Below are 27,824 nucleotides of genomic sequence, written 5' to 3'. Positions count from 1 at the left end.
TGATGATGTTGAATGTTGTAGTGAACACCGTGAGTCAAACTCTTCCAGTGCCTGAATACAGCTGTTCTTTAAAGCATCGTTTCACGTGGTGCTTTTCATAAACTAAAGTAACAGGAACCCAATCCTTTTTTTTTTTTTCTTCCTTTTTTCTCTCTTCAGCTGAGGCCATCATGAAACCTGGTGAGATGTGGAGGTTAAAACCGCAATCGATTCGTGCCATTTGTTCCGCGCACACACGCGCTCGGTGTGAGTCTCTATTGTGCGCGGGCGCGCAGATGGCAGATGCATCCGGTTCCAGACGGACTCTGTGCCGGGTTTTCGTTCCTCCCTCTTCAGATCAATGAAGTCGCGTCGTCAACTCATCGCGCACACAGAGCGAGTGGCGCGGCGCGTCAGTCAGTCAGAGGAACCGCCGCGTGCGTCACGACCGGGATCGAGGATGGAGATCGCGCTGTTTAACGGCTCGGTAACGCTCGCGCTGATCGTTTCCATTCAAGGAGCGCCGGATCCTCAATCGCGCGGATTGATTGATTGATTAATAGCGGATTTTGCAGTGATTTTGACCATCATGGGCTGCGTCACTGGAGATATTCACCGGAGCAGACTTTACGCACTCCTCATCGGGCTGCATGTTCTCACCGGTGTCTCCAAATCGCAAGGTGAGTCGTTCTTTACTCTTTGCTCACGCTCAAGGGCTGGTTTTACGCACTTTATGGATGGATGGATAAGTTGGATTTTCCTCGCAGGAGCCCGGCTGAACGCGAGCGCGCTGCGGAACGCTTGCTTACTGGTTACTGGTTGGCCACAGCTGGTTTTAAGTTGGATTTTCCTCAGTGTCTCGTTGTGTAAATGTGAATGTGCTGCTGCAGCTTGATGGAGAGACTCAAACACACACACACACACACACGCACGCACGCACGCACGCAGTATTCACTCTATCGGAGCATCTTGTTGCGTTTCTGTCATCGCTGTAATATGTCGTAAAGTTCTATTTCATGACGTCAGGTGGTATTTTCATCGGTGAAACTCGTCATTATTATGATGCCATGATGCCTGTTTGTGTAGCTGTCAGGCAGGTGATACTGGTGCGGGTTATTGATCCGTGACGCGCGTCCTGATCGATGCGTCACTGCTGCGGGACGCGCGGTGTAGGATTGTGTTTGTTGTATGTAGCTCGTATATTCTGCTGTGAAGCTGCATTAGGTGTAAAGCAGAGCAGAGGGAATGTTCTGGATGCGTTCTGGAGGTTCAGCACGAACCCCTGCGCCTCTCCATTGAGCTGCTGTATTTACTGGTGACGCCAGCAGAGGAGCAGTGTTTCACCACGGTACTCCACAGCCGTGCACCACGAGCTCGTTGTTTGCTGCCATTCATGTAAAGATTTGCATATGTATAGTAGGATAAACAGCTAGATTTATTTACATTTACTCATTCAGCATTTTGACGCGCATCTATCCGACGCTTTTATTCGCAGCATCAGGTGGCAGCAACACGAGATTCTTATGCAAAGCTCCAGAGTGTTCAGAGCAATAAAGCCTCGAATAGAGATTAAAAGAAGGATGCATTGCTTGAAAGTTGAATCACAAATCTTGTTTTCTGTCAGATTCGTTAGTTCATTTGATTATCTGATTTGATCTCCAATGGCATAGTGCTTTATGGACTATTTTTAGATTTAGCCTAATAGATGTTAGAGGTTCTTCGTGGAGAATCAATACCAATAAAGAAGCTTTATTTTGTACTGGAAAAGGTTCTTCAGATTATTAAAACTAAGAAAAAAAAAGGTTCTTTAAGAAATGCACTGAAAGGTTATTTCGGGAACCAAAAATGGTTCACCACTGTAAAAAAAAAAACAAACAAAAAAAAAAACAGACTGAGTCTGTTCCTCAGAATAATCATGTGTTTCACCATCATGGAAAACATGCAAACTTTGGATCATTTCAAAAACTTATGCATTTATGCTGATCTAGAAATCCAGCTGGTTTCTTTGAGGAATTTGTTGTGTATTTATGCTGATGTTTTATTGTATTTTAGTTGTTTTGGTTTTTACACTGATTGTTAATTTTCTGCAAACATCTCAATTGGAAACAGATGTGTCTGTGTCTCTGTCAGGCGCTCAGCAGGTGCTGAAGTCAAGTTCGCCATATGGATCTGAATGAATGTCGTACAGCAAACGGGTGGCATATCCCGCACTTTAAATTGAATCAAACCCCTCTGGAAGAGAGAAATATCTGTTGTGTCCTCTGGAAAATCATTGAGTGTCTTAATGAACCATCAGGTGTTTCTCCACATCATCAGTGTATGTGTAGAATGGTTTTTGTAGTAGATTTCCAGTCTTGACTTTTAATGTCCCATGAAGCAATGCACAGGTGCTCTTCTGGTCTTCTGCTGATCACGCGGGTGAGTCTGAAGCTCCAGGTGTGTGTTCATCGATGAAGCATCGCTCCGTGTTTGTCAGAGGAATCATTCTTAATACATCAGACACATTCTCCTCATCGGCTCGGTTCTGCAGCAGGTGTCTGCACGCTCTCGCTGCTTTAGCTCAGTCCCTTTATCTCTCTTTGTTTCCAATTCCATGCTTTTGTTTGTGGATCGATCTGTGTTCAGGTATTACACCGGCGCTGAGCTACTTCTGAAGTCTGGACTCGATAGTTGTGAATTTCTCTTCAATCAGGTGAAGCAGGCGACTGGAATCACAAACACGTCTCGGACCTGTCGGCCAGCGCTGGTTATTAAAGCAACAAGACAGTGAATTTATAACAGGTAAGGGGCGTTGTTAGGCACAACGTGGAACAGAGTGCCCAAAACCCCATTGGCTGTTATAAATTCACTGTAAACCACAGCTTCACGGGGCTTATTGCTTTTATAAAACGGTTGTTCCATATACGTACAGTAGCAAGGTTTCACAAAATAAAACAGAGCAAATAAAATGTAATGATATTAATAAAAACATTATTCTTCCGCCAAACAATGTAGTTCCTCAGAAACGGTTGTGGTTGCAACAAAGTGGTTGCCGAGCAACAACAGAAACGAAGAGGTGTGTGTTTATAGAGTAATACACAGCAGCTTCGAACGCGGCTCAACCAATCAGAATCAAGGACTGGAGCTATCCGTTTTATACTTGAGTGTTAATTCTGGCAGTGGTTATCTGAGCATTGGAGCTGGTGTCAGGGATGCTGTGTGAATGATGTGGTTGTGGTTTTCTGAGGGTTTGTGTTTGTGTAAGGGATGCTGCTCAAGCGTACAGTTGTGAAACGGGACGCGAACACACAGGATAATATTCACTAACAGAAACATGTTTCCGCTGATCCTTTGAGCTCAGTCAGTCTTTGAATCATCTCTGAAGCACTGTTTGATTAGAGACTCGTTTGAAGCTCAGCTGCAGAATCACATGCAGTAGATGACGGACAGCTGTCAATCATCCCATCACTGAGCACTGAAATTAATCTGACAGATAACTGAGAAGTTTATTTGCATTGTGAGACTTGATCTAATATGCTTAATAGCGTTCCAGAGTTGTTGGTTTCTCTCCATTCAGTGTTGACGGTTCGGTGAGACTCCAGCTTTAAGCTCAAACGTAACCGCAGTGTTGCAGTGTTTATCTGAGGTTTAAAGTCCTCGTGTCAGTCAGAGATGGCGTGCTGCGCTTGTCATTTTCATAACTCCTCTCGAGAGCTCTTGAGCTCAACAGCTAATCATGCTGTGAATTAATAATTACACTTTTCCTCCTGTGATGCTGCATGACGGGAGACTCTTCGGCGCGGTCCAAATGCTTTTGTGCATCAATAATCTCCGTAAGTGCTCAATTAATTCAGTAAGAGCGTCAGAAACGCACAGATGTGAGGGTTAAACGCTGCTCCAGGGTCAGTGATGCACCGCAGACCCTCACACGCTCTGGTTCTGTGTGTGCAATCCTGGATTCTCTCGTGTGCTGATAGTGATTTAAACATGAGTGATGCTTGAGTTTGATTGTGAATGCACTATTTTCACATTGCTCTGTGCTTCTGTAAACCTCTGTAGTCGAAATATGTAACAGAATGAGTAGATTTCCAATGTTTCCAACCTTATATTTATAGAAAACATCAGATTAATGTAATTAGCGTTTACTCTCTCTGATTAGGTTGTGTTTTATGGTTCTGATCATGAATCCTAGCTCTTTGTAAAACAGATATGTGTGAAGTATTGAAGTATGTTTAATGTGGAACATATACAGTCTCACACCAGCAAGAGTGTGTTTGTTTATGATCATGTCTGGACATGGATGTTCAATTAGAAATATAGCTAATTTAATGATATTAAGCCATTTTTAGGTTGATGCAGTAACAGAGACATTGTTTTTCCAGTAAACGCTGATATCAGTCAAGATGTTTTACGTGGTTTTTGTCCATGCAGTGTTGTTTAGTCCTCAGCATTATTTAAGACATCTTCGTCTTTGTTCCACAGAAGAAGGTCCAGCAGGTTTGAGCAACACGAGGGACATCCTGGTCATTTGAGTGAGCGATTGAAACAGCCTTCAAACTGTGATTAGGAATCTCTCGAGGTGACTCTTGAGATTCAGATATTCTGTTGTAATACTCTTGAGTGTGTGTGTGTGTGTCAGATGGAGTGTGTTTTGCTCGAGCGACTCGATGAATAACTCATCACATGTAAAGACGGGCGTCTCTGCTGTGATTAATGTTTGCCGGTGGTTAAAGAGCGTTTGTCCTACTTTAAGTCGGCTGCTGGAGAAAATACATTTCTCTGAAAGCTGGAGGAAAAGCCTTCTTAATTAAAGCCTTAATTAGTGAATTAATGTGATCTTACAGAGAGCGTCGGCCCTTTACATTCACACACACACATCAGTCCCCCATGAGCCTCAGATTCACTTTCATTTCATCTTTCTACTACAGCACACTTCTATTATTCCGGATGTTGTACTTTCATATCTCGATCTGTACATGTGCTGAACGAGACGTTTGCCTGTGTGTGTTTTTTTTTGCCTGGGTGTCATTGTCATACAGTTTGGATGTACTGATGCATTTAAAATGTAAAGTCGTGTGGATCCTAAAGATTTGAATTATGGTGCACTCATAAAACTGATTTTTTTTGTGATTTATGTCGTGTGCTGATGATGGTTAGTATTGAGCCAGTAATGGATCAGATCATCATGTCTGTGTTTGTATGTCTTCAGCTGAACCGAGAGATTCTGTAAATCTCAGAGAGAAGCATCAACCTGGTTTCCAAGCGTTTCTGTGTTTATTTGAGTTTCTGTGCATCGGTGTGAGCGTGACCAAAGCAGATCTGTGTCTGATTCACGTCTGCTCTGCTGCGTGAAGGACGGCCGATCTCAGAGCGGTTATTCACACATCAGACAAACAGATGGATGACTGCTTCCATACAAACACAGACGGGACTCCAGCCACACACACACACACACACACACACACACACACACACTGAACACTTGCTTCTTTCACTCATTTTCTTTAGATCATATTTAAGATGATGTGTGTTTTCAAGAAACACAAACCACCCGTCGTTCTCTGTCATGAAGTGAAAGTAGTAAATAAAAGAGCCGGAGCGTTTAATAATCATGACACGTGACTGTAATAATTATTAATTTAGTCTGACGCTGGAGTTTGATGATAAGTCTGTAAAGAAATGTATTTTCCACACATCTGCACACTTCAATGCAAAGGAATGAATCTTCAGTCAAGAATAACCTACCTGCACATGCAACGAGTCTATTTTCACAATAAAAACACATTCATGCTCAGCCACTGGAGTGTAAGATTGAAAGCAGCGAGGGTTTGCTTTATTTATCCAGAAGAGTGTTCATAATCACACAAGTCCAGCTATTAATTAGTTTGGCATTGAAAAAGCATTGATATGAAAGACTCTTTGTAACTTAGAAAGGCAGATTATGAACAAGAGAATGAGTTTATATTAATAGAGATGAATGAATGCGTTGGAAGGTCAGCGTTTTTCTCTAATTATGTTCCATATGGTTTACGAGAATGATCATAAATATGTGTCGACCTCTACAGCTCATTTGTCTGTATCCAGATGCTCTGTTGAATTTTAAGAAAACTCTGATTATAAATAAACTAAAATAAACATTAAACCTGGTTATTTAATATATAAATCATGAATTAGCGAATATCAGTAATTAGATTGCTTTGGTTTTCTTTTGTTTTTGAAAAACATTCATAGAGTTTTCAACCATGATCATGATTGTTAATTCATTTATATTTGCAGCTTAGAAACAAGAAATTGAGTTTATATTAATAGAGATGAATGTTTGCTTCATGATGATAATAAATCAATAAAAGGCTGTTAGGAAGGTCACTGTTGTTCAATAATTATGTTCCTTTAGTTTATGAGAATCATAACGCATTACATATACACGTAAACCTCTACAGCTCATTCTGCCGTATTCAGATGCTCCATAGAATATTAAAAATGGTGAAAATCAAGCTTTTAACGGTGTTTTTCTGCTGTTTTCTAATATGCTTAAATACAAAGCATGTGCAAATTCATGAGTCAGCAGCATCGCTGAGCAGTTTGTACATGAGAGCAAACATATACGGCTGAATTAATCCAGCGTTGTTGTGTAGCGTTTATACTTCAGTCACCCGAGGGAAAGAAAGCAGCAGGTATCTGAGCTGGAGGCGGGGCTCATTTGCATATTCATGAATCCACATATACTAAATGAGGTGTGGGTGTAGTGTTACATTCAAGCCATTTCAGGGCATGAAAACAATATTTTTCAAAACAAAAATGTCATTTTAATTATTAAAGATGAATGAATGAATGGGGGGACAGAAGGGGGACTTTCACCAAAAGCTATATATAAATACAAATAAATAAATGCAAAAATTTACATTAACACATGGTTATTTCATGTATAAAGTTTTTTTTTCTTTTCTTTTTTTAGTAAATATAATGTGATATAAAGTGTAACTGTGGTATAAAATCACTTGTCTCTGTATTGTGTTTGACTCTTGCTGATGTCAGATATCTTCTAAGTGTTTCTAGCGTTTATGTATTTTGTATTGTAACCAGCACACATGTATTCCTGCAGAGTAGTAATGTGTTTTGGGCAACACCCAGGTCACTGGTTCCACTCCTTTTTATTTTGTTTTATGTTTTTTTTTTTTGAAAATTATTTTGTTTTATGATTATTATGTTGATTTGATATTTTATAGTGTTTTTTTTGAGTTTTATTTTTTTTAATTTTTAATTTAATTAATGTTCATGATCAATGGCTGGACTTTGTGATTTTAAAACTCTATGATTAATGTAAAAATGTTGTTGCTTTCAATTTCACACTTCATTGGTTCAATGTAAATGTTTTTATTGTACACATAATGCATTTCATTTCAAACTGTGGATGTATCCAAAAGACACGAGTTCATTTCTTTGCAGTAAATGTATGCTTTCAATGCAATATAAGTTGCTTTGGATTAAAGCTTCTGTCGGATGTGAGAAGTTCGTGCATTCGCTGGGAATCAAACCCATGATGTTGGTGTTTGCAGTGTGATCCAAACCTCAGAAGGATCTGATTCTTCCCTCAAATCACAGTCAATGATTACAGCACGAGCTCTAGAGGAGCTGAGCTTGAACAGCAATGAATTCTAGCGTTGCTTTAAAAAACTGTTCTTTCTGGTTATGATTCAAGCGGATGAATAATAAACACTGAACATTCCCCAGAGCTCTGGACTGGATTAAAAAAGCCAATGAAGAACATAAATCTCGCATTCAGATGGCTCTGCTGGATTTTAGATGCGAAACCAAATGTGTAGTGACAGTATTGTGTAGCGTAGGAATCCAGCGTTTATCGTATCCGTGACTCGACACACTCAGTGCTCATTCTACAACATAATCTGCTGCTATCTGATGACAGATTAAGATTCTGCATGAGCTGTATCACTCTGACCAGATCTGTGCGAGATGAGAGGATGAAAAACAAACCGCTGCTGAAATAAAAGACGAGCTGATGACATCTCGTCCTCAAAAGAGCCGCGTGTTCAAAGGGTCACTCTTCATTTCCATCACAATTGGACCCATCTGTCCACACTTGGCCCGCCATCAGCTGTGTGTGTGTGTGCTTTAATTGTCATGAGTGTGACTGACTGTGAAGTGGCTTTATGAGAGTGTGTGTGTGTGTGTGTGTGTGTGTGTGTGTGTGTGTGTCGCTTCTGACCTGCTGCCGTGTGTGTTTCTCTCTGTGTTTCTCAAGGCTTTTGTTCATCTCATCTGCATTAATGGACGAATTCAGCCCAAATAACATTTTGTCATTAAAATTTTCTCCTGCAGAGCTATCAGGCTTGCTCTGGTCATCGTGTTACTCATTACATTACTCACCCACCCACCAGCCTTTTTTATGGAAATAAAAACTCCTTTTCGTTTAGTTGGATAACAGATGCTACAATTCAGCTTTGTGACATACTAAGTCAAAATTGTGACATAAAAAGTCATAATTATGAGATAAAATGTTGAACTATGACATACTAAGTCAAAATTGTGACATAAAAAGACAGTTGTGTGATAAAGTCAAAATTATGGCATAAACAGTCAAGGATGAGATAAAAAAGTAAAAGTTGACATACTAAGTCAAAATTATGACATAAAAAGTCAAGTATGAGATAAAAAGTCAGAACTGATTCATAAAGTCATAATTATGAGATAAAAAGCCACAATTATGAATTACTAATTCATAATTATCAGATAAAGTCAAAACATCAGTTATGAGATATTAAGTTAATATTATGACTTTAAAAGTTGAAATAATGATAAAGTCATAATTATGGGTATAAAAAGTTTAAATTATGACAAAAAAATCAACTAGAGATTAAAGAATCTAAATTATGACAAAGTCATCATATTTTGAGATAAATCAGAATTATGACAAAAAGTAAACTATGAGATATAAAGTCAAACATTATGACAGTTATGAGACTGAGAATTCAGAATTATCTCATAAATGTGACTTAGTTTCTCAATTTCAACTTTTTGTCATCATTTTGACTTTTATCTCATAGTTACGACTTAGTATGTCATAATTATGACATTTTAATTAATAATTAAAATGTTTCGTCTCATAACTATGAATTATCTAACCTTCTGGCAGAAATAAGCTCCCATTCAAAAGCATCCTCTTTCAATGTTTAATACCAGTGAGTTTGTCTTTGTTTTATTGTTTGTTTTGTTTTCGTAAATAAGCACTCCAGATCCTGAGCATCTTTGATGAACATCTGATCTATGTACAGTATGTAATGGATAATATCGATACTGTCAGAAGTTGATGAATCGGTGGGTAAGTTACTTCCTCACCGTTGCATCCCTGCATGATCTTTCTTCTGCGGGACTCAGATGGGATGTTCAGCAGGATATTCCGGTCTTCTATCCATCATGAAAGCGTTGAGCAGCAGTCTTGTCCTCTCGCTTCACTAATGTCACCGGCCTGATGAAGATACGATGAGGTGCAGCAGGTTAATTTTACCACAGCGAGAAATTAATACTGTCAAATTCAGGAATAACCGTCTCTATTGCCGCCTGTTGACAAGTATAACATCAAGTGAAGAATCACTAAAGCGGGCAGAACGCTGGCTGGAATTGGAGTGAAATGCATGCAATGTAATTTGTGGCCCACCTTCTCATGCAATTTTCAGCCCTGAAGTGATGCTTTGAGCCCGTTTATAATACGAGAACACGCCAGTGCTGTGGTTTCACAGTATTTATTAGCGTTCAGCTCATGCCAAAATGCTACAACTGTCGAGATGCAGTTTTTTCTCCCAAACAGGCCGTTGAACATCACCGTGAGGATGCACTGTGTGTCTTTGCTTCTACAAGGGCGTCTGGGCCCATTTGCATTCAGCTGGTGATGTGTTGAATGTGAGTTACACTAATGGAGCGTCGCTGCGTCCTCCTCTTTAATCAGCGCTGCTGGAGAGCAGAGATCTCACTGGCCGTGCAACTACCAAAACCATGGTAAAAATGTAATATGGTTTTTAGGTATTTGTATGAAAAAACAGTAGACTAAATACATTTAGTATAAATGCACAAACACTAAAGCTTAATCACAAAAACACTGTAATTATATTCCATTACTCCTCCTTCTATACATGTCTACATTAATAATACAACAAAATTCGACACAAATCCCCCACCTTTCTGACACAATACCATGGTGCAGTTAATGCTACTACGGTAAATCTAATTGGCCTGAGTGCTCTGCAAACACAGAGAGCTGTGCTGGAGCTCGGCGGGCGTCTCTTCGCTCTCGGCACGGGGTCATTACTGAGCCACGCTCGTGTCGCCACATAAAGAGGCCACACTGTGAGCGCTGATTCCCAGGAGCCCCTCTGTTTTAACACCGCGACAGAAGGACAAAGCCGGGCGGGGTTACAGATGAAAGAGCAGCGAGCATATGGGCCGCGGTTAACGTTACGGCAGATGAAGCTTATTTTGCTGTCGGGATAGGATGGAGTGCTGAAGTAATTAACAGATGAATGCAGTATCTGATGAGGGCTCAAGTGTTTCACTCTCAGTCTAATGAAGTTATAAATCAATTCAGTTGTGTGTCCTTTCAGAAGCTTTCAGTCCAAAATACTTGTCTGTTATGTTATTACTAAACTAAATCAAATCAAGCGTAAGTGTTAGTTCTGGCAGGTCACGTTAGTCAATGTGTCATTATATTAATATATATTTGTATGTTATGTTTTTATAAGAATTGATTTATGTGTATTATTTGGTTTTGTTTAGTTGTTTGTCTCCTTATTGTCAAATATCTCCTTTGTCAGTCAGGATTCAGCCTTCTGGTTCTCCTTTGAATCAGACGAATTCTAAAATGTGTACATTAAATTATTGAACTTTAACGATATCTGCAGTACAGTTATGTGGGTTCTGTTCACCCTGGGGAGTTCTTGCCCAGAACAGAACCATAGTGCCAGTCCAAATTGTATGCTACTGTCAGTCATCTTTGTTTTGATGTTGGTCCTGACAAAACTACAGATAATACAGTGCACAATGTATGCTCAAAAAACCTAAAGTAAACATTCAGAATCACTTTTTTTATATTGAAAATATACATTTTTTTTAATCAATTATATTTAGTTTTTTTTTTTGACATTGCTAATAGTTTGTTGTATTTATATAATTGTGTATTGTGTTAAAAATAGTTTTTGCATTTATACTTTTTTTGCATTGATATACTAGATTTAGTTTTTTACATTGCTAATAGTTTTTTTTTTTTTTGCATCAATATAATTGTGTATTGCATTGAAAATAGTTTGAATTTTTTTAGCATTTATACATTTTTTGCAATGGTAATTTTTTTTGCATTGAATTTTTTTTTCAATTGATTCATTTTTGCAGATATAGTTGTTTTTTTTAATTGATAGGTTTTTGCATTGTTATAATTGTTATTTTTTCATCACATTGTGTTATTTTTATTTTTTTTTTGCTTTGATATGAATAATTGTAGTTTTTTTGCATTGAAATCTTACAATAGTAAACTTGTTTTCTGCATTGAAAATATTTTTTTTCAATTGATTCATTTTTGCAGATATAGTTTGTTTTTTCACTGATAGGTTTTTGCATTGGTATATAATTGTGTTCTTTTTTTGCATTATGATTTTGTTTTTTTGTTTTTTGCTTTGATATAATTGTATTTTTTTTGCATTGAAAATAGTTTTTTCAATACATTTTGATAAGGGTTTTCGTGTTTCATAATAGTATTTTGCATTGATTATAACTCTGTTTTGCATTGATAATAGTTTCTTGTTTGTTTGTTTTTGTTTTTTTGCATTGGTAAAATAGTTTTTTGCACTGATATAACAGTTTTTCACTGATATAATATACCCACAAGGGAGGCGTGCTGAAACACTTCAAGACAGACAGACAGACAGAGAGAGAGATGGATGACGCGGGAACAGACATCTGCTCCCATCTTTTATTTCATGTGGCGATCCGTCCTCCTCCATTCACTGCGCGCCTCCTGCCATGCAATCTAATACAGAGGAGTCAGGTGGCATGGAGACGCTGGTCCCGTGCGTGTCGGGCCCCTGATGGAGTCTGGCCTTTAATAACTCATGCACATGGGGGCCGCATGCTGATGGCAGCGTTGTGTGTGTTGCTTTGGCTGCTGAGATGCACCTCGACCGCAAACGGATGCAGGAGCTTCTCACAGCGTCTTCACCGACTCTCTCTCCTCTCTCTCTCTCCACACACACACACACACACACACACACGCAGGATTTGGATGGATCTGGTCTTCAGCTCCGTCTCTCTGATGCCAGAACGACCATCTGCAGCGCGGTGAAACAAAGAGTGCGCTACCCGCAGCCCACGTCTCTCCTGTGTTCCCTCCATTTACTGGGAATTGGAGGACAGAATAGAGTTTGTGGGAGGTTTGAGTAAAGCCTGAGCAGCGGCAGCTTGAGCTGAAGGTCTGCAGGAGCCTGATGTGTTTGTTTAGGCTTATTGATATTTGGCTGCTGCTTCTCCTGCATTTAAAGTCTGTAGAATCACACAGCACAAAGTTAGGAAATTCACTGCAGTTCTAGGAGGAGTCACATGACAAGACCAATTTTTTACAGTAGTGCAGTTGTTATTGTAATAGAACGGCATGATTTGGGAAAATGATCTAATTGCTATTTTTCTGATAAAAATTACGACTGTGATTGTTAGTCGAGCTGCATAATTGATTATGTCAATATGACTGTAAAATAATATAATAATATTAATTTGTATTATTATTTATTAAATACAAATATTAAACAAAATTGCTATTTCAAAAATTCACTGTAAAAAAATAAATTTAGGAGAAGTTGTAAATAAAAAAATAGACTATTAATAAAAAATATACTATTTTCATAATTCACTGTAAAGTAAAAAAAAAAATAATTATAATAATGATTATATATATACATATACACACACACACACACACACACACACTCTTGTAATAAATACTTAAGTACAATTATAATAATGATTATACAGTATATATATATATAAGAGAGAGAGAGAGAGAGAGAGAGAGAGAGAGAGAGAGAGAGAGAGAGAGCTTAAAATTACAATAATAATATTAATGACTTCTTCTTCATTTTGAAATGTCAAACCATCAATCTTTTATTTTGGCAGGATGTATATTAGCACATATGTTTGCACATGCACTTGTATGAGTTCACTGGTTTCCTGGCGCTGATGCTGCGGGTTCGATTCCCAGGGAATGCAGGAACTCAAACGTGCTTCACTTCATCTCCTCCAGCCAGAGCGATCCTCGCTGTGGAACGCAGAATGATTGATTTGTGCATTTTCATCCAGGAAACCATTTACATGTAACGCATCGCTGAGTTTGATGGCCAGTCCTTCAGATCGTTTCTGACACAGAGAGCACAACCATCTCTTTTATTAAAACAAACCACAATCTGCTCTACTTGCTTTGAGACTCTTGAGGAAACAGCGGTCAAAAATACGAATACGCATGCTTATAAACAGATCAAATCAAATCTCAGGTTCATGTCTAGAGCACTTTATACAATACAGATTGTTGCAAAGCAGCTTTACTGTAATAAGCAGGAAAATTACAGCATCATTTCAGCTGTAAAGCAGCTCTATAGAAGATGACAGCGCCATCATTCAGTTCAAATCAACACTTATCAATGCTAAAATCATAGTTCTGCTCTCATTCTTCGTTTATTTCTTTTAACTGTGCTTATCAATAACTGTCATTCAGTACAGTACCAGAATGAACCAGCCCCTGCTAGTCCAAAGCTCGTCTCGCTTTCAGATATGATTGTGTTTCATGTAAAGTAATCCTGAATGTGGAGCGTAACGTCATTCTGCAGGAATAATGACTCGCCTGCAGGAGGAGGAACGTGAATCCATCATCATCATCATCATCATCATCTTCATCATCACCCTGGTGAGTGTGTGAAGGAGCGAGGGCGGCTCTGGTTTGGGTTAATTCAGTGGCTTGTTGGAAACGCAGTCAGCTTTATTTGTCATCCGGTGCTGTCAGGCCGTTACGCTCGGAGCTCACTTCCAATTCTTCTGGCCTTTATTTCCCGCCGCTCTCAGAAAATTCATTTCAGAGTCTTTAACCTCAACAATACCTTAATGAATCAGGCCTGAGCCGGTGGGATTTATGGGTGGAATGGCCTCTCAAACACAGCGGCTTTAAGCCCTGGATATGAGCTTTTGGGGTCACCGCTCCGTGATTCGGGATCAAGCCCATACGTTTTCCAAAGGCTAGGATGATAAATCCTGCTTTAAGAGAGCGCCGTTTCCAAACACAAAGCCCGGGATGAGTGAAGTGCACGGATGTCGAGGTGATGATCTGATGGAGAAAGTCCAGAGCAGACCGTCACTAAACCTCAGCGTCACAGACTCTCCTTCGAATCATTCGAGACCCCGCAGGTGAACACTGGGTAGAGGTTTTAACAGATATATCCCCATGCTTCCCCAGTTCATCCATTACAATCAGAATTGCAAACGTTTTTGGTATCACAAGGTTTCTGAAATGTTCTGTTTAAATATGTAAATGATGCACTAATTAACTGATTTGCATACTTTTTGTTTTTTGGGTTAAAGCCAGGTCCATAATTCGTGTTTGATTTTGTTGTCATATACGATTTAAAGGTTTTTCCAGAAGGGATTATGGATTTCTCTTTATATCACTCCAGAGATCAGAAAATACTGTAAACAGACAGGAAACAAACACTTTTTTCTATATATTTCATTACGCTTCTAGTTTACTTTATTTCATTTTTTTATGGTTTTAGTTTTAGTTAACTATAATAATATTTTTTATGTATATTTCATTTTTTTTTTTGTTTACTTTATTTCATTTTTTTATGGTTTTAGTTTGCAGTGTGCTTGTTTGCTCGTGTGTGTAGTGTGTTAGTGTGGTTACTCCGAGCACTGATCAGGGCTCTGCTGATTGTTTGCAGCTTGTGGTGAAGCCTCTGTGTTTTATATCTGAAATAACGCATTAAGAGTCAGTAAATGTGTTTGTCATTTACAGTAGTGTTCTTGATGACAGTGCTGCTTAAAATACACAGAGTGGTCTGATTCTGTCTTTGTTAAATAATAGTCACTAATGGAAGTTTTGGGTGAAGTATTGATTTATTATTATGGTTCAATCTATGAGTTTACGCTGCATAAAAAAGTCAAAATCAAAGCATGTTTATTCGACTCATTAAGAAACAGGATCGACACACAGTGGCGAGAGAGATTTGCGGTTTACTCTTCATCAGATGCTGAAACACGAATAGAGTTGAGTTGAGTTGCGTGAGCATTAGACTGAAAGTGTGTCGTGACACAGAATAACTCTGCTTCTGTTAAAGCCTCACGGCTCTTAGTTTGGAGCAGATTACTTCTCATGTTTAGGGAAGAATGGAGCTCTGGATAAAGGACGGGATGAAGCCTGAATGTTTAGGATGAAGAAGAAGAGACTGGGTCACATTTGCTGTGCGGATTTGTGAGAGAGAATCCAGCTCTGATGACTGTCCTCTTGATGACTGTGAAGATGAAACAGGGATGACAAGAATAGATTTTACTGAATTATAATTCTGGGAAAATGTCCCATCTGTAAAGCATTTTTAACACTGAAAATATGCTTTTTGATCGGGGTGTAAATCGAAGGGTTCGTCACAATACGATACAATACTGATTCTCATAGCCAGTGATGCGATATTTGTAGATACCTCAAATAATTCTATGATACGACTCGATACAGGAGTATATCGATCGATTTCAGTTAGCACAGGTTTTGTGTTTCTTTTTTGCACCTCAGCTCATGCAGGTTTTACTCCAAAAATTATCTGCAAATAATGCTTTTTCACCCAAAAAACTGAGGTGCATGAAAACTCTGAACAGTGAGGCGTGCGATCAATCCCAATGATACAGCAGGATAGAGATTACAAAGCAATTGTTTGTAGGCTGCTCATTTTTGAACCGGAACAGCACTGGTGTAACAAGATTGGGAAAATCCCCCCAAAAAAGTAGAGAAAGTTTAGTTAGTTAGTAATTTTTGTGAAGTTGTCCAAGTCAGTAGGTTTTAGTCCAGTGCAATAACATCTAGCATTTTCTAATTCAAAATACAAAAAAAACTATTATAACAGTATCCCCCATGATACTGAAATAACTGAGGGAACTATATAAGAGTATCACCATGATACATATGAATCAGAATCACAGCAGCGTTTGATTCGTGATGCTGCGGATGAAGAATCGCTCAGCGCTGATCTGATTCGGTTCACATCGAGCGGCGTCTGCAGGTCTGGACTCGGCGTCTGGTTTGGTGAGGTTCATCTCGTGTGATGCTTCACGAGCCGCACAGCTGTAATGAAGGAGTCGAGTTCTTCATCGAGTGGAGAGTGTTTGGTGTCTCAGAGCAGGAATGATGTGGGGATATTGCAGCTCCTCTGTGGAGCGTGAAGGTCACACACTGATGTGTGTGTGTGTGTGTGTGTGTGTGTGTGCATTTGTGTTTTTGTGTGGTGTGTGAGAGAGAGAGAGAGAGAGAGAGTGTGTGTGTTGGTTGGTGTGTATGGTGTGCGAGTGTGGGTGTGTGTGTGTGGTGAGGAAAGAGCAGTGTGTCGTGTGTGTGTGTGTGTGTGTGAGAGAGAGAGAGAGAGGAGTGTGTGGGTGTGTGTGTGTGTGACGGGTGTGTGTGTGTGCTGTGTTGGGTGTGTAGAGGAGAGAGAGAGAGAGAGAGAGAGCGAGAGAAGAGTGTGTGTGTGTGTGTGAGGTTAAAGAGAGAGAAAGAGTGTGTGTGTGTGTGTGTGTGTGGTGAGTGTGTGTGTATGTGTTGTGTGTGTGAGAGAGAGTTTGATTTAGAGTGTGTGTGTGTGTGTGTGTGTGTGTGTGAAAGAGAGAGAAAGAGTGGTGTGTGTGTGTGTGTGTGTGTGCACGTGTGCGCGTTTGTTGTGTGTGGTGTGTGTGTGTGTGTTGTGTGTGTGTGTGTGTGTGTGTGTGATGATACAGGCATCATCGATCTGGGATGTGTTTTGTGAGTCTTCTTCCTGAACTCCGACGGCTTGTGTTCTGTGTGAGATAAAAGGACAAACACTCAGTTCCCATGATGCTTTGTGTCTGTCACACGTCCTCGCCTTGAACACGGAGGTGTAAATTAGGTTTCGAAAGACCCAAGGTGAGAGAAACCACTGTATATGAAACATCTGCAGTGTGAATTATTATTAGTTTGTGGGAATCATCTGTGGTCGTCTGCAGAACTGTAATAAGAAGACATGCTTTATTTATATTATTATTTGTATTTCAAGTGTTTCTTGTACTTCAAATCTCGTTCTTTTTTGATACTGATCAGGGTTATTTAATAATAATAATTTAGTTTTATTTCAAGTCTTTGTTTTTAGTTTTCTCTTTCTTTAGGTTAGTTACGGTTAATGCAGACCGCTGGTGATTTACGCTGTTTGTGTTCTGCGATGGTTCACTTCTTATTCCTCTAATGAATTAATATTGAGCTCCAAGCGCTTCATGTTCACGTTAACGACTCTATTAATAGTTTCTTGAAGATAATTTTGTAGATCAAAGCCACAAGCTCATTAGAAACGTAAACGAGGGAGCTGTGATATTTGCGTACTGAACTCCAATTGGTCTTTTTTTGATTTGCGGGCTAAAATTGCGATTGATCTTTTCTTTCTTGCATCTGTTTAAAAGCATTTCAACATAATGCTGAGTTTCAGTCAGGTCCTCCTCAAACACTGAGATGTTTTGACCCACACATAGACGTCCCCCTGTGAACATGATGTTTGAGACACGGACGATCAGATGATCATATGTGATATCTCAGAGCAGGAGATCAGCTTTAAACTCCACAGAAAGCGTTTGGAAAAGAGCTGAATCATGCAGTTAAATTCTCTGCACGGCGTTCCTCAACCTGTATATTTTTCTTCTGTTATGGCCAATTATATTTGATATAATATCTCCATCTGCAGCTGGCGCGCAGCTCTGGGACGGTTTTTCATAAACGAGGTGCGTACAGGACGACTGTCTAGTGTTATGATGTGTAGTGGGCTGGACCTTCAGAGCTGGGACGAGCGAAGCTCATGATGACTGCAGGTGAAGCAAATCGTTGCAAAGCAGACCGCTAGCTTTACAGAAAAGTAAAGTTGTCTATTTCTAAAGTTTCTACATTATATATAAGTAAGTAGCTTATCAGTGGTGACTTTGGCAGAAATGTACAGTAAAAAATCCTGCTGTTAGATAATGACGTCATAATCAAACAGACAGTGAACACTATTAACAGCAATGATTATATGTGGCCGCCGAGTAAACTCATATAACAACGTTTGGTAGTTTGTGTATGTTTAGAAACCAGAAATTAATTAAAAATCATGTTTAACAAAAATTTCAGTTTTTAGGGCCTAATTTAAAAATGGTTATTTTCCCCAAAGTTTAATTTTTTTATTCATATATTGTTTTGTTATTACAATGTTTTCCTGTTTGATGGTTTCATTTGATTTCAACTAATTAAACAGCATGTCCTTAATAAATTGAATTCACCAAAAACTGTTTAACAATTTATTAATTAACGATTATTAACACTTTTTTTTATAATAAATGATATAGGGGGCTGTATGTTGGTTTGGCCTGTAAGAATGTTTTTTTTTTTTTTTTTAGAAATTCTGTGTTATCCGTTTAATTTTTATTTATTTTTTTAATCTCGATTAATTGTTTAATACATTTTATTTTATTTTTTTTAATCAAAAACAGTGTTAATCAAATAAGGCATATTGCTGTACAATAGTAATATATTTATGTCATAATTTCTTCTAGTTAAACCAAACTTTTATTTTTGGCGGGTTGTAAATGAAGAAACTTTGAGTTTGTTCTGTGTTGTAGTAAATGGATTATTGTTAGCAGTACAGACGAGCGAAACTGACACACGCCCAACATGCAGATTTCAGTTTTACACAGACGTCTGTTTGAGTGGTTTATATTCACAGACAGGGTAATCCTAAGGTATGTAAAATTGAACTGCACATTTTGTGACTCAGCTCATCTGATGAAAAAACTGGATTCTGCAGGGGGGTGAATATTATGCACTGGAAGCCAGTAGGTGCACTCATCTCTGTTTTCACACACGCGCGCTGCTGTATATGACATTCTGGGAGAAGTGTGATATACGCCAGGTAATATTTGTAGGCAATAGACAACAATACAGTGTATGGGTGCACAATTTATACATTTCTCTCTTTATGACAAAAAATCATTAGAGCTATAAAGAACGATCATGTTTCCCTGAAGCTATTTAGAAAATTGGCTACCGAAATATAGAAAACGGAAGTGTTGATTAGGAATATGCATTGCTAAGAACTTCAGTGTGTGTGAACTGCGGGAAAGCGTCTCTGATCACACTTCAGTATACTCCGACGCAAACAGGTCGATTTTTTGCTCCCTCAGATGCCCATGATTTTCAAAGATAGCTACTGTGTCTCCAGACAACATATATGTGCCTATTCTTGCAATAAAACTGCACCCTTATGACTGGTCTTTGTGTCCAACTATAATACAGCTGAACTGACACGGCTGATGCTCACAGCACTCGTCGTTCCGCTACTTCAGCTTCGTCGAGGGTTCGCATCGGTGATGGAAACTTCTTGATCTCCGTCTTAATCCTGTTTTAAAACATCGCTTTCCATTCCCTTCCGGCGAGTTTAATAGGATTGGCAGGATATCAAAGCGCTCCTCATATGCCAGTATATGACATAAACGTAACTGGTCCCTGAGCGGTGGGGCCCCACCCCATTTTGGGGATTCCGTCTCGGATAAATGAAATCTGGCAATTTACCAGTGCTAATACAGCTGGAGGGAAAGTCTAAACGACAGGCGCTTAACAAGCTTAACTTGCTTTGCTAACTCTGTGAGTATGTGTGGTGTGTGTGTTGTGTGTCTACTCTGTGAGCTAGTGTGTGTGTGTGTGTGTGTGTGTGTGGTGTGTGTGGGTGGTGTGTGTTGTTGTGTGTGGTGTGGGAGTTGTGGGTGTGTGTGTGTGTCTTGGGTGTGTGTGTGGTTGTGTGTTGTTGTGTGTATGTGTGTGAAAAAGTGTGTGTAAGTATGTGTCGTTTGTGTGTGTGTGTGCCGTGAGTGTGTGGTGTGTGTGATTGTGTGGATGTGGGTGTGTTGTGTGTGGTGTGTGCGTGTTTGGTGTGTCCGCCCGTGTGGGTTTTGAGTGTGAGGTTGAGTGTGGGTGTACCTGGGTGAGAGAGAGTGTGAGTGGGGGGGTGGGGGGACGCGAGTGTGGGTGTGTGTTTGTGTCTGTGGGGATCTTGTTTGCCGGGGGGAGTGTGGGCCGCGTGGGGGGGGGGGCCAACAACTGTGTGGAGTTGTGTGGGTGGGGTGTGAGGCGGTGTGTGTGGGGATGGGGGGCTGTGTGTGTGTGTGTGGGTGAGTGGGGTGGGAGGGCCTGTTGGGTGTCGGGTGGGGACGTGAGTGGGTGGGTGTGTGTGTGTGTGTGTGTGAGTGTCTGTGGATGGATGTGTTGGGTGTGTGGGGTGTGGTGTGGGTGGGGACGTTGTGTGACGGGTGTGGGTGTGTGTGTGTAGTTGTTGTGTGTGAGTGAAATGGGGTGTGTGTGTGAGAGGTGTGATGTGTGTGTGTGTGTGAGTGTGTGGATGTGTGTGTTTTTGGGGTGGTGTTGTGTGTGGGTGTGGGTGTGTGTGTGTGTGTGTGTGGGGCTGTGTGGTGTGTTTGTCAGCGGTTCACCTTTGTCCAGCAGCAGAGAGGGTGATTTAAAAACACCGCTCTTGTGGATCAGTCTAGAAAAGCATTCTGGCCCTGTGGCTCCGGCTCTGCCGTATGGGGAGTGTGCGCTTCAGAGAATGGACGCTTTCCGAGAATGTGAAACAGTGGCTTGTGGGACCAATCGCAGGGCTGCGGTTCATTTTGCATTTTGTCGGGCGGCGGTCCTCGGCTACAGAGCTCGTTACACCTGCGCAGGCACACCAGAGAAAGAAAGATCCGACGGGGGCGGGAGGAGCGCGGGGCCGGGCCGCTATGACATTCAAACGGATGTGGTTTATTGCTCTTGCATGGAATCACGAAAGCCATTTTTATGCCGCCCGTGCCACTTAAAATCATCTCCCTCTGTTCCCAGACCCTGCCGCACCATCTGGACCCGTCAGCGCAGCTGTCTTCACAAAGATGTGTTGTGCACAAAGAGAGAGAGGAGCTGTTCTGCTTGCATATTCCTCTGAAGATGAAGCGGCAGGCGTCTGGTAACGAGGAGGCGATGGAAATGACGGCCGTTTCGAGCAGGAGCCCCAACCAATCCAATAATCAATCAGAAAAGAGCTGACTGACACCCCGGCTCCATCTTAATCAGAAAAACCGACACAGGTCATGCCTTAGAAAACGCGATCAGAACCAACCCTTCTATACACAAAGACAAGTTAGGGATCCAAATTACCTTGGGATAGGATGACATTCCTATTCATTTGTTGAACGATAAGGTGAGACAGTGTAACAGGGTTAACAAGCTGAATTCAGCATAGTGTATAAGTTTATAGGCGCGAGTCAGCTACATGACATCAGCAAAATTGTTTATTTGAGAAGTTAAGCTCTTGGGCGAGTGGCAGGTGTGGTGTACTGACCACTGGCACGGTGCGCGGAGTGTTTGAAAAAGAAAACAAAAAAGATAGTTAATTTTGTATACAAAACGGTGAGCACCAGGGAAAGTAATTGGCCACCCATACTTACACTACGTGTTCACACTAGATAAACAAAGATACACGATACTTTCTAAATTCCGTATTCTGCTCCTTGAGAGATATTGTACAATAGTTTCATCAGGCCATGAGTGGACGGGTAGTGCTGTTTTGCCGGTGTTAGCACGGTTGACGCTTTAGTCCGTTTACAGTTATCGCTGTGCCACATCCTACGTCACCTCCAAGAGAGAACTGAATTGACGGTGCTATATTGAACAAAGGACAGATGAGAGAGCAGAAGGCAATGCTACACAGGCTCTACATCGGTTCTGTGGTAGAATTTCATTATTGAGATGTTTTGTGAGTTATATTCCAGGAAGTGGACAGTTTAAATGTTTTAAACCAGGCACATTTTTCTTCAGATTTCGGTAGTATTTCTCACCTTTGACTAGGCTATGTTTGTCCTGATGTTTTTAGATGCTGCGCTTCTTCTGTTCTTATTCTGATTATCTGGCAGTTGCTTGTCTTCACCCTCAGTAGGCCTCAGGGAACATTTCTGGAATTTGCTACCGGCAGGCAATTAAGAGTTAAACTGTACTTATTTCTGTATTCCTCTTTAACTCCCTTTAAGATCACTGGAATATTTAAGTCCTGAAATAAATACACAGGAAAATCAGATCAGAAAATTGGTTTTGTGCCTCCCAGTGTTTGACGGAGAGGTATTATGGTCTGATATTCACAAACGCTGCAGGACCTAGTTTTAGCTCAGATCATGTAGTACTGCTGCGTACTGTACGCTGAAAAGAAGATAGGGCAACTTCGATGATTAAAAATAAGCAGAGGCGTATTGAGAAAGCTCCCGCGAGGATAACTCACACACTTTGAGACCAGGGATTATTGACCTTGCTATTTGTTGATGAATAGATTTGACATGGATGTGCGGCCGCACGTCACCACTGAGCCTCAGGGGCCGCATGGGGCACTAATAGATTGGGAAAGGAGAGAAAGCGGCGACGTTGGGCGATACAGATGCCATAGCTGTCTGGGCTCATGGCCCAGTCGCCTCCGAAATACAATGGTTGCATGGCGATTGAGCCAAGCTGATTGAAGCACCGTATGGATTCACGGCCGAACCACTCTCTCCGGGATGCTGCCGCGTCGCGCTCGAGCCTACCTGGAGCGCTGCCTATTAGGGTTCACATTATCCAGTCTTCCCGCACAAAATGATATGAGAGGAGTCATTCATCCACGCAGGATAGAGCCTCGCCTCTGCTTTAAACAATGCAGTAGTATGGCAATGAAGCCATTGGTTCCCTGGAGTCACGTCCACTTCAAGCTCATTGACCTGAATTATCCCATCACGCTCGCCTGGGATGGCATTTTGTTTGCACTGGAGCGCTTGTAGATGAAATATATACACACCGTGTTGGTGCTGATTTGATCTAGTTTGGGGCTACAGCCTGGTGCTACCTGGTAAGAAATAGAAATGGGTATTGATATTGAGTTTTTTTTTTATTTTGGCTTCCTTTTCATTGATGGTTGTGCATTATTATAGAGTCTGTTCTCCAATATTATTGGACTTTCTGAGTCTTTAGTTTTTTTTGAAGGACACTTCCAAGTTAGTTTTAGGGAGCACTCTGTGCAAAATGATCATTATTAAGTTCCTCAATTGTGTACTAGCACTGGTATTCTTAACACTTCTAAACACTCAGGTCTTAACGATTCTGCCTCTCACTTTCAACACTTCTTTGCCCTTGTTATGTTTAATGTTGCGTGAGCCTCTTATGTTTTAATTCCTGGTTCTGTCCAAGTGAAACAAAATTTTTAGTTTGGCACCTGATGAGCTAAACAACACTTCACTCTTCTGTATACTGGCATGTGCCAAAAGGGAAATTTGACAACAAAGTTTGAGTTTTGAATAGGCTATGTGTGAATGTAATACTTTCTGTTTTTACACTAATTCTTCTAATACAAGCAAAAATCTAGGGATGTTTTGCTTTTTTGTGCTCCCATCAAGTTTTATATAAAGCAAAAAAAATAAATCAAACGAGAGGGACCTTATAAAGGATTTATCAGTCCAAAAAGTATATATTCTGTCATCCAAACTATCCCTTAATTTAACGCTTAGCCAAAAAAAAAAATAAAATTAACTTAAAAATTTAAAACAAAAACCCCGCCCATTGCCTTTGTCTTATATTTTTTGGTGTTCAATTTCTTAAGAATTATTCGTATTTATTCATGATCTGTCTGTATGATGCTTTTTAAAAAATGAGCTCCTATTGGGTCATTAATTATTTATTTGAGGGGACATTAGTTTCACCTTAAAAATCAACATGCCCATTAAAAACCTGCATTGCTCTTTCTTTCCGACTGCTGTGAATCAGAAGAAGGAAGATACTTTGAAGGTAGAAAATTGGGAACCAGCATTCATTTTGTACCCCAATTGACTTTTATTGTAATAGGACAATAAACGACCATATGTTTTCTCGCCAATATCTTCTTTGTTTGATGATTGAACGATTGAGGGGTGAGTAAACAATAAAAAGAAGATGTGTGTTTTTGTGATCTTGAGCTTTCAGTGAAAAATCTTATCCCTCTGAATTATCTGGCTTTAGCCGCACGAAAGACTAGGACTGCTACTTTTGCAGTATGATTTTTAGGTTATAAGTTCCAACAAACCATGAATCAAGGCCTTTTTGTGTGATTTCTGGAAATGGCGCCTCAGTTGGTAGTTTTCCAAATGCAGGAAGGAATTCAGTTACCCAAACAACATCTGCAATTCTGCATCACATTTACATTCTTCTAATCGATGCCATTTCAAACCTGTGATTTTTAAAGAAACATGGGCATGCTAGTGATAGTTATTGGACCCCATTGACCTTTCATTTGTGTATGTAGACAAAAAACACAGACAATCTTTTAAGAACTATCTTATGTTCATAAAACGAACATAAGGGATTGAACCAATGTTTTGGGGGTGAAACTATTCCTTTAATTCACAAGGTTTTAGCCATAAATAGACATTAGGCTTGTCCTAGCTGCAGGTATATTTTAGGTTATAATTTCCAATCACAAAAAAATAACTTTGTAACTGTTCGTGTGATCTGAAAATGCCTGTCCCATTGTGGTATAGTATTTGGTCATGTTGCCTGTTTCTTATTGTTGGCGATGTGGTGTCTGAGTGCTGTTCTGGGAGTCAGTTTGTGCTCTATAAATACTTTCTCTCTGCTAAAGCAGGAGTTATTTTGGGTGAATGTGCCGGATCAGCATTCTGCAGGTCTGTGCGAATCGTCGCATTGAGAGAAGACCGAGTTCAGAAGGGGATCTGGATTCAGACAGTACCAATAACAGGCCTGCACGGATGGACATGCGAATTAACTGTAATCAACATAAAGTGCTCTATCTCGTGTGATCAAACGCTGAGGTCTTTGTGAGTTGAAAATCGGAGAGGCTCTCCAAAGTTAATGTGATCTGGTGTTTCAGAGGTGCTGAAAACCTCCAAAAACTGGCCCCTCTCGGTAACTAGTGGCTTCAGAGAGATGGAAAGCCACTGCCAAAAACGTGATTTTTGGAAAAGGCCTCCGCTTTCCTCAGGTCCTGGTGGTTCATGAAAACAGCCAAATGAAGCTGTCCAGGAGGCCTTAGCAATCATCCGGCGGATCGTTGCGTTTCATAATGGCCTGTCTGTTCATCAGCTCTCGACAGACCCAGTCCGTCGGTCAGCGACCGTCGCACTCGCGCTCTCACTCCGAGGATCCGGACCTCAGCTGTTTAAAAGGTATGCTTCTTAGATATCCAGCCCGGGCCGGTGAAGATGTGGGGGACTCACCTATTACTGCTCTCAAAACCACTCGAATAAAGTGCACAGATTTACTTCTTTTTCCTTTCTTTAATACGCGTATCTCAGCTGCCATTTATCTTGGATCAAAAATGCAGGTCAAAAAGTGACATTCTTATTGTGATGCATTTCAGCTGTTTTCTATGTGAATCTCTGTTAAACTGTAATTTATTTCTGTGATGCGCAGCTGTATTTTCAGCATCATTACTGCAGTCTTCAGTGTCACATGATCTTCAGAAATCATTCTAATATGATGATTTGCTGCTCAAGAAACATTTCTGATTATTAACAGATTTTCGCATAGAAACAGATTTTTTTTAAACTGTAAAAATATTCACAAATTTTTACTGATTTTTTTTAATCAAAAAAATGCAGCCTTGGGGAGCAAAGAGATTTTTTTTAAATTAGCTTTGCAGCGTTTTTGCCCAAAAGCGATTACAGTGTTAGGCATAAATTTTTAAATATCAGTTTCCCCGGGGGAAATCGAACCCCAACCCTTGCTTGAACCATGCTCTACCATTTGACTAAGGAGCCTTTAAATTTATAGCTTTTTAAGGATGTTAGTTTCCCAAATTTTTGACTAGTATTTAAACAAAATTTAAAGGCTTTTTAAAACAGAGTTTGGTTTTAATTAAAAAATTTGTAGATTAAACAAAATCACGGGGTTTTGTTATGGGGGCCGATTGTCTCGAACCGGCTAAATGAGGGTCACTAAATACAGAAGCGACGAGGAGAGATGGAGCGAGATGATGCAGGTTCGTCTAAAGGGTCACGCGTTGATTGGAACCGTGGGTGTTCTGCCCGAGTCAAAGCCCGGGGTTGCCTCGCCGTGCAAGAGACTGATTTTCCCCACGTCCAACCTGCCCCAAAATACCAGAGGGCCCCAAAACCCTCGTCTGCCAAACAGCCCGTCTTTTGACACCCCTCAATTTTTTGGGAAGCGCTGAGGTGGAAAGGGCAAGGCCATTTGAGCGTGTCTCCATCCCCTACCCGCTTCGTTCCCACACAGTTTCACCCTCTTCACTGCTTCATCTGAAGAGTTCGGGTGTCGAGTCCACGATGTATCGTGTACGGACCAGTTGGACGCACTGGTCCTCCGAAATTGCTAGAAATTTTAGAAAATATTGCAAAAAAAACAGAAAGGCCAATTTGAAAAAACAGGACACAGCGAAAGGGTTTTTAAAAAACATTTACTTTTAAATATTAAGCAGACGCTTTTATCCAAAAAGCAAAAAAAAACCCAATAATCTTCAAAAAGGGGCATTTTTTTAGATTTAAAGGATTTAATGAGATGAAAATTTTCATTTTCATTTTTTTCTTAAACAAATAACCCAATGTTCAGTATAATTATTTTGCAGTGTATACATTCTTAAAGAAAAAAAAGCATTCTCATTACGAAATTCAAAAAATTTAAAATTGTGCTTAAGGTAAAAAAAAATTGCAAAAAAAAAACAAAAAAAAGTATAACATTTGAAAAAACTGTTTTTTTTTAAACTTCAAAAATTTGAATTCTAATTCTTTTTTTTTTTGCATGCAATATGCTCCTCTTATTTTACCCCAAAAAAAACAAAAAAAAATTAGTGATTTATTAATTTTAAAAATATTTTTTAATAAATAGGTATCGGGGAAACTAACTTTTGTTTGCCTTTTATTTTATGCCCAAAATCATTTTAAAAAAGAAACTGACAGTTCACGTAAAAAGAATCACCACAGAGATGTGAATCAGGCTGTAAAGACACGAAAATTTTTGTACATCCCCCAAATTGGAAAGAAAACCCAAAAAATTCTTTCCCAAGAACCTAAAAGTTTTGGGTTGCTGGTGTTTGAGGGAGGTCTACCCGGCGTGTTTTTCTTGGTGCTGCGGAGAGACGGGTCTAATCCCGCGCTTGAAGGTTAAACCCCCGATGGGGTGAAAGTGCGGCGCTAACATCTTATTAATGCGTCCGCCGCATTTCCCCCTGAAACCTGGATTTAGAACGCCCCGACGCACTGGCCCCGCACAGCAAAAAAAAGATTTCCCCGCACACCATTATTTTCAGTGAAGCTTAGTCGGGAAACAGCAGGAATCAGCAGGAGAGATGCATGAACCACAGCGCTGTCTGATCAAATATTAAACTATAAAACAACTAGCACTCTCATATTTTTCTGCACAGTATTAAAAGGAAAAACTATATAACCATAAAAGCTGCTGATCATATTTAATCATTCATTTCTAAGGCTCTGGGCGTTTAAACTAACACACTTAATCTCCTGCACGCCTTCTGTCGCCTGATCGATAGTTTTTATGTCAGTATGTGGTTTCGTGCACGCTTAATGACCGCTGAGTTGTC

At 40.1% G+C, this 27,824-nt stretch overlaps 1 protein-coding gene across 1 annotated transcript in view; it reads left to right on the top strand.

The window, feature by feature from the left end:
• The first annotated feature begins 465 nt into the window (after positions 1–465).
• The window catches only part of LOC109070294 (netrin receptor DCC-like), a 182,850-nt gene continuing 155,491 nt past the window's right edge, over positions 466–27,824 (top strand). Inside the window, 1 exon segment of the mRNA XM_042723345.1 lies at positions 466–659. Coding sequence (XP_042579279.1) covers positions 569–659 — 91 coding nt within the window. The 5' untranslated portion in view covers positions 466–568.

This window comes from Cyprinus carpio, chromosome B5 (genome assembly GCF_018340385.1).
Source record: "Cyprinus carpio isolate SPL01 chromosome B5, ASM1834038v1, whole genome shotgun sequence".
Taxonomy (NCBI): domain Eukaryota; kingdom Metazoa; phylum Chordata; class Actinopteri; order Cypriniformes; family Cyprinidae; genus Cyprinus; species Cyprinus carpio.
The sequence above is the reverse complement of the archived record's forward strand: the minus strand, read 5'-3'. Positions and strand labels throughout refer to the sequence as shown.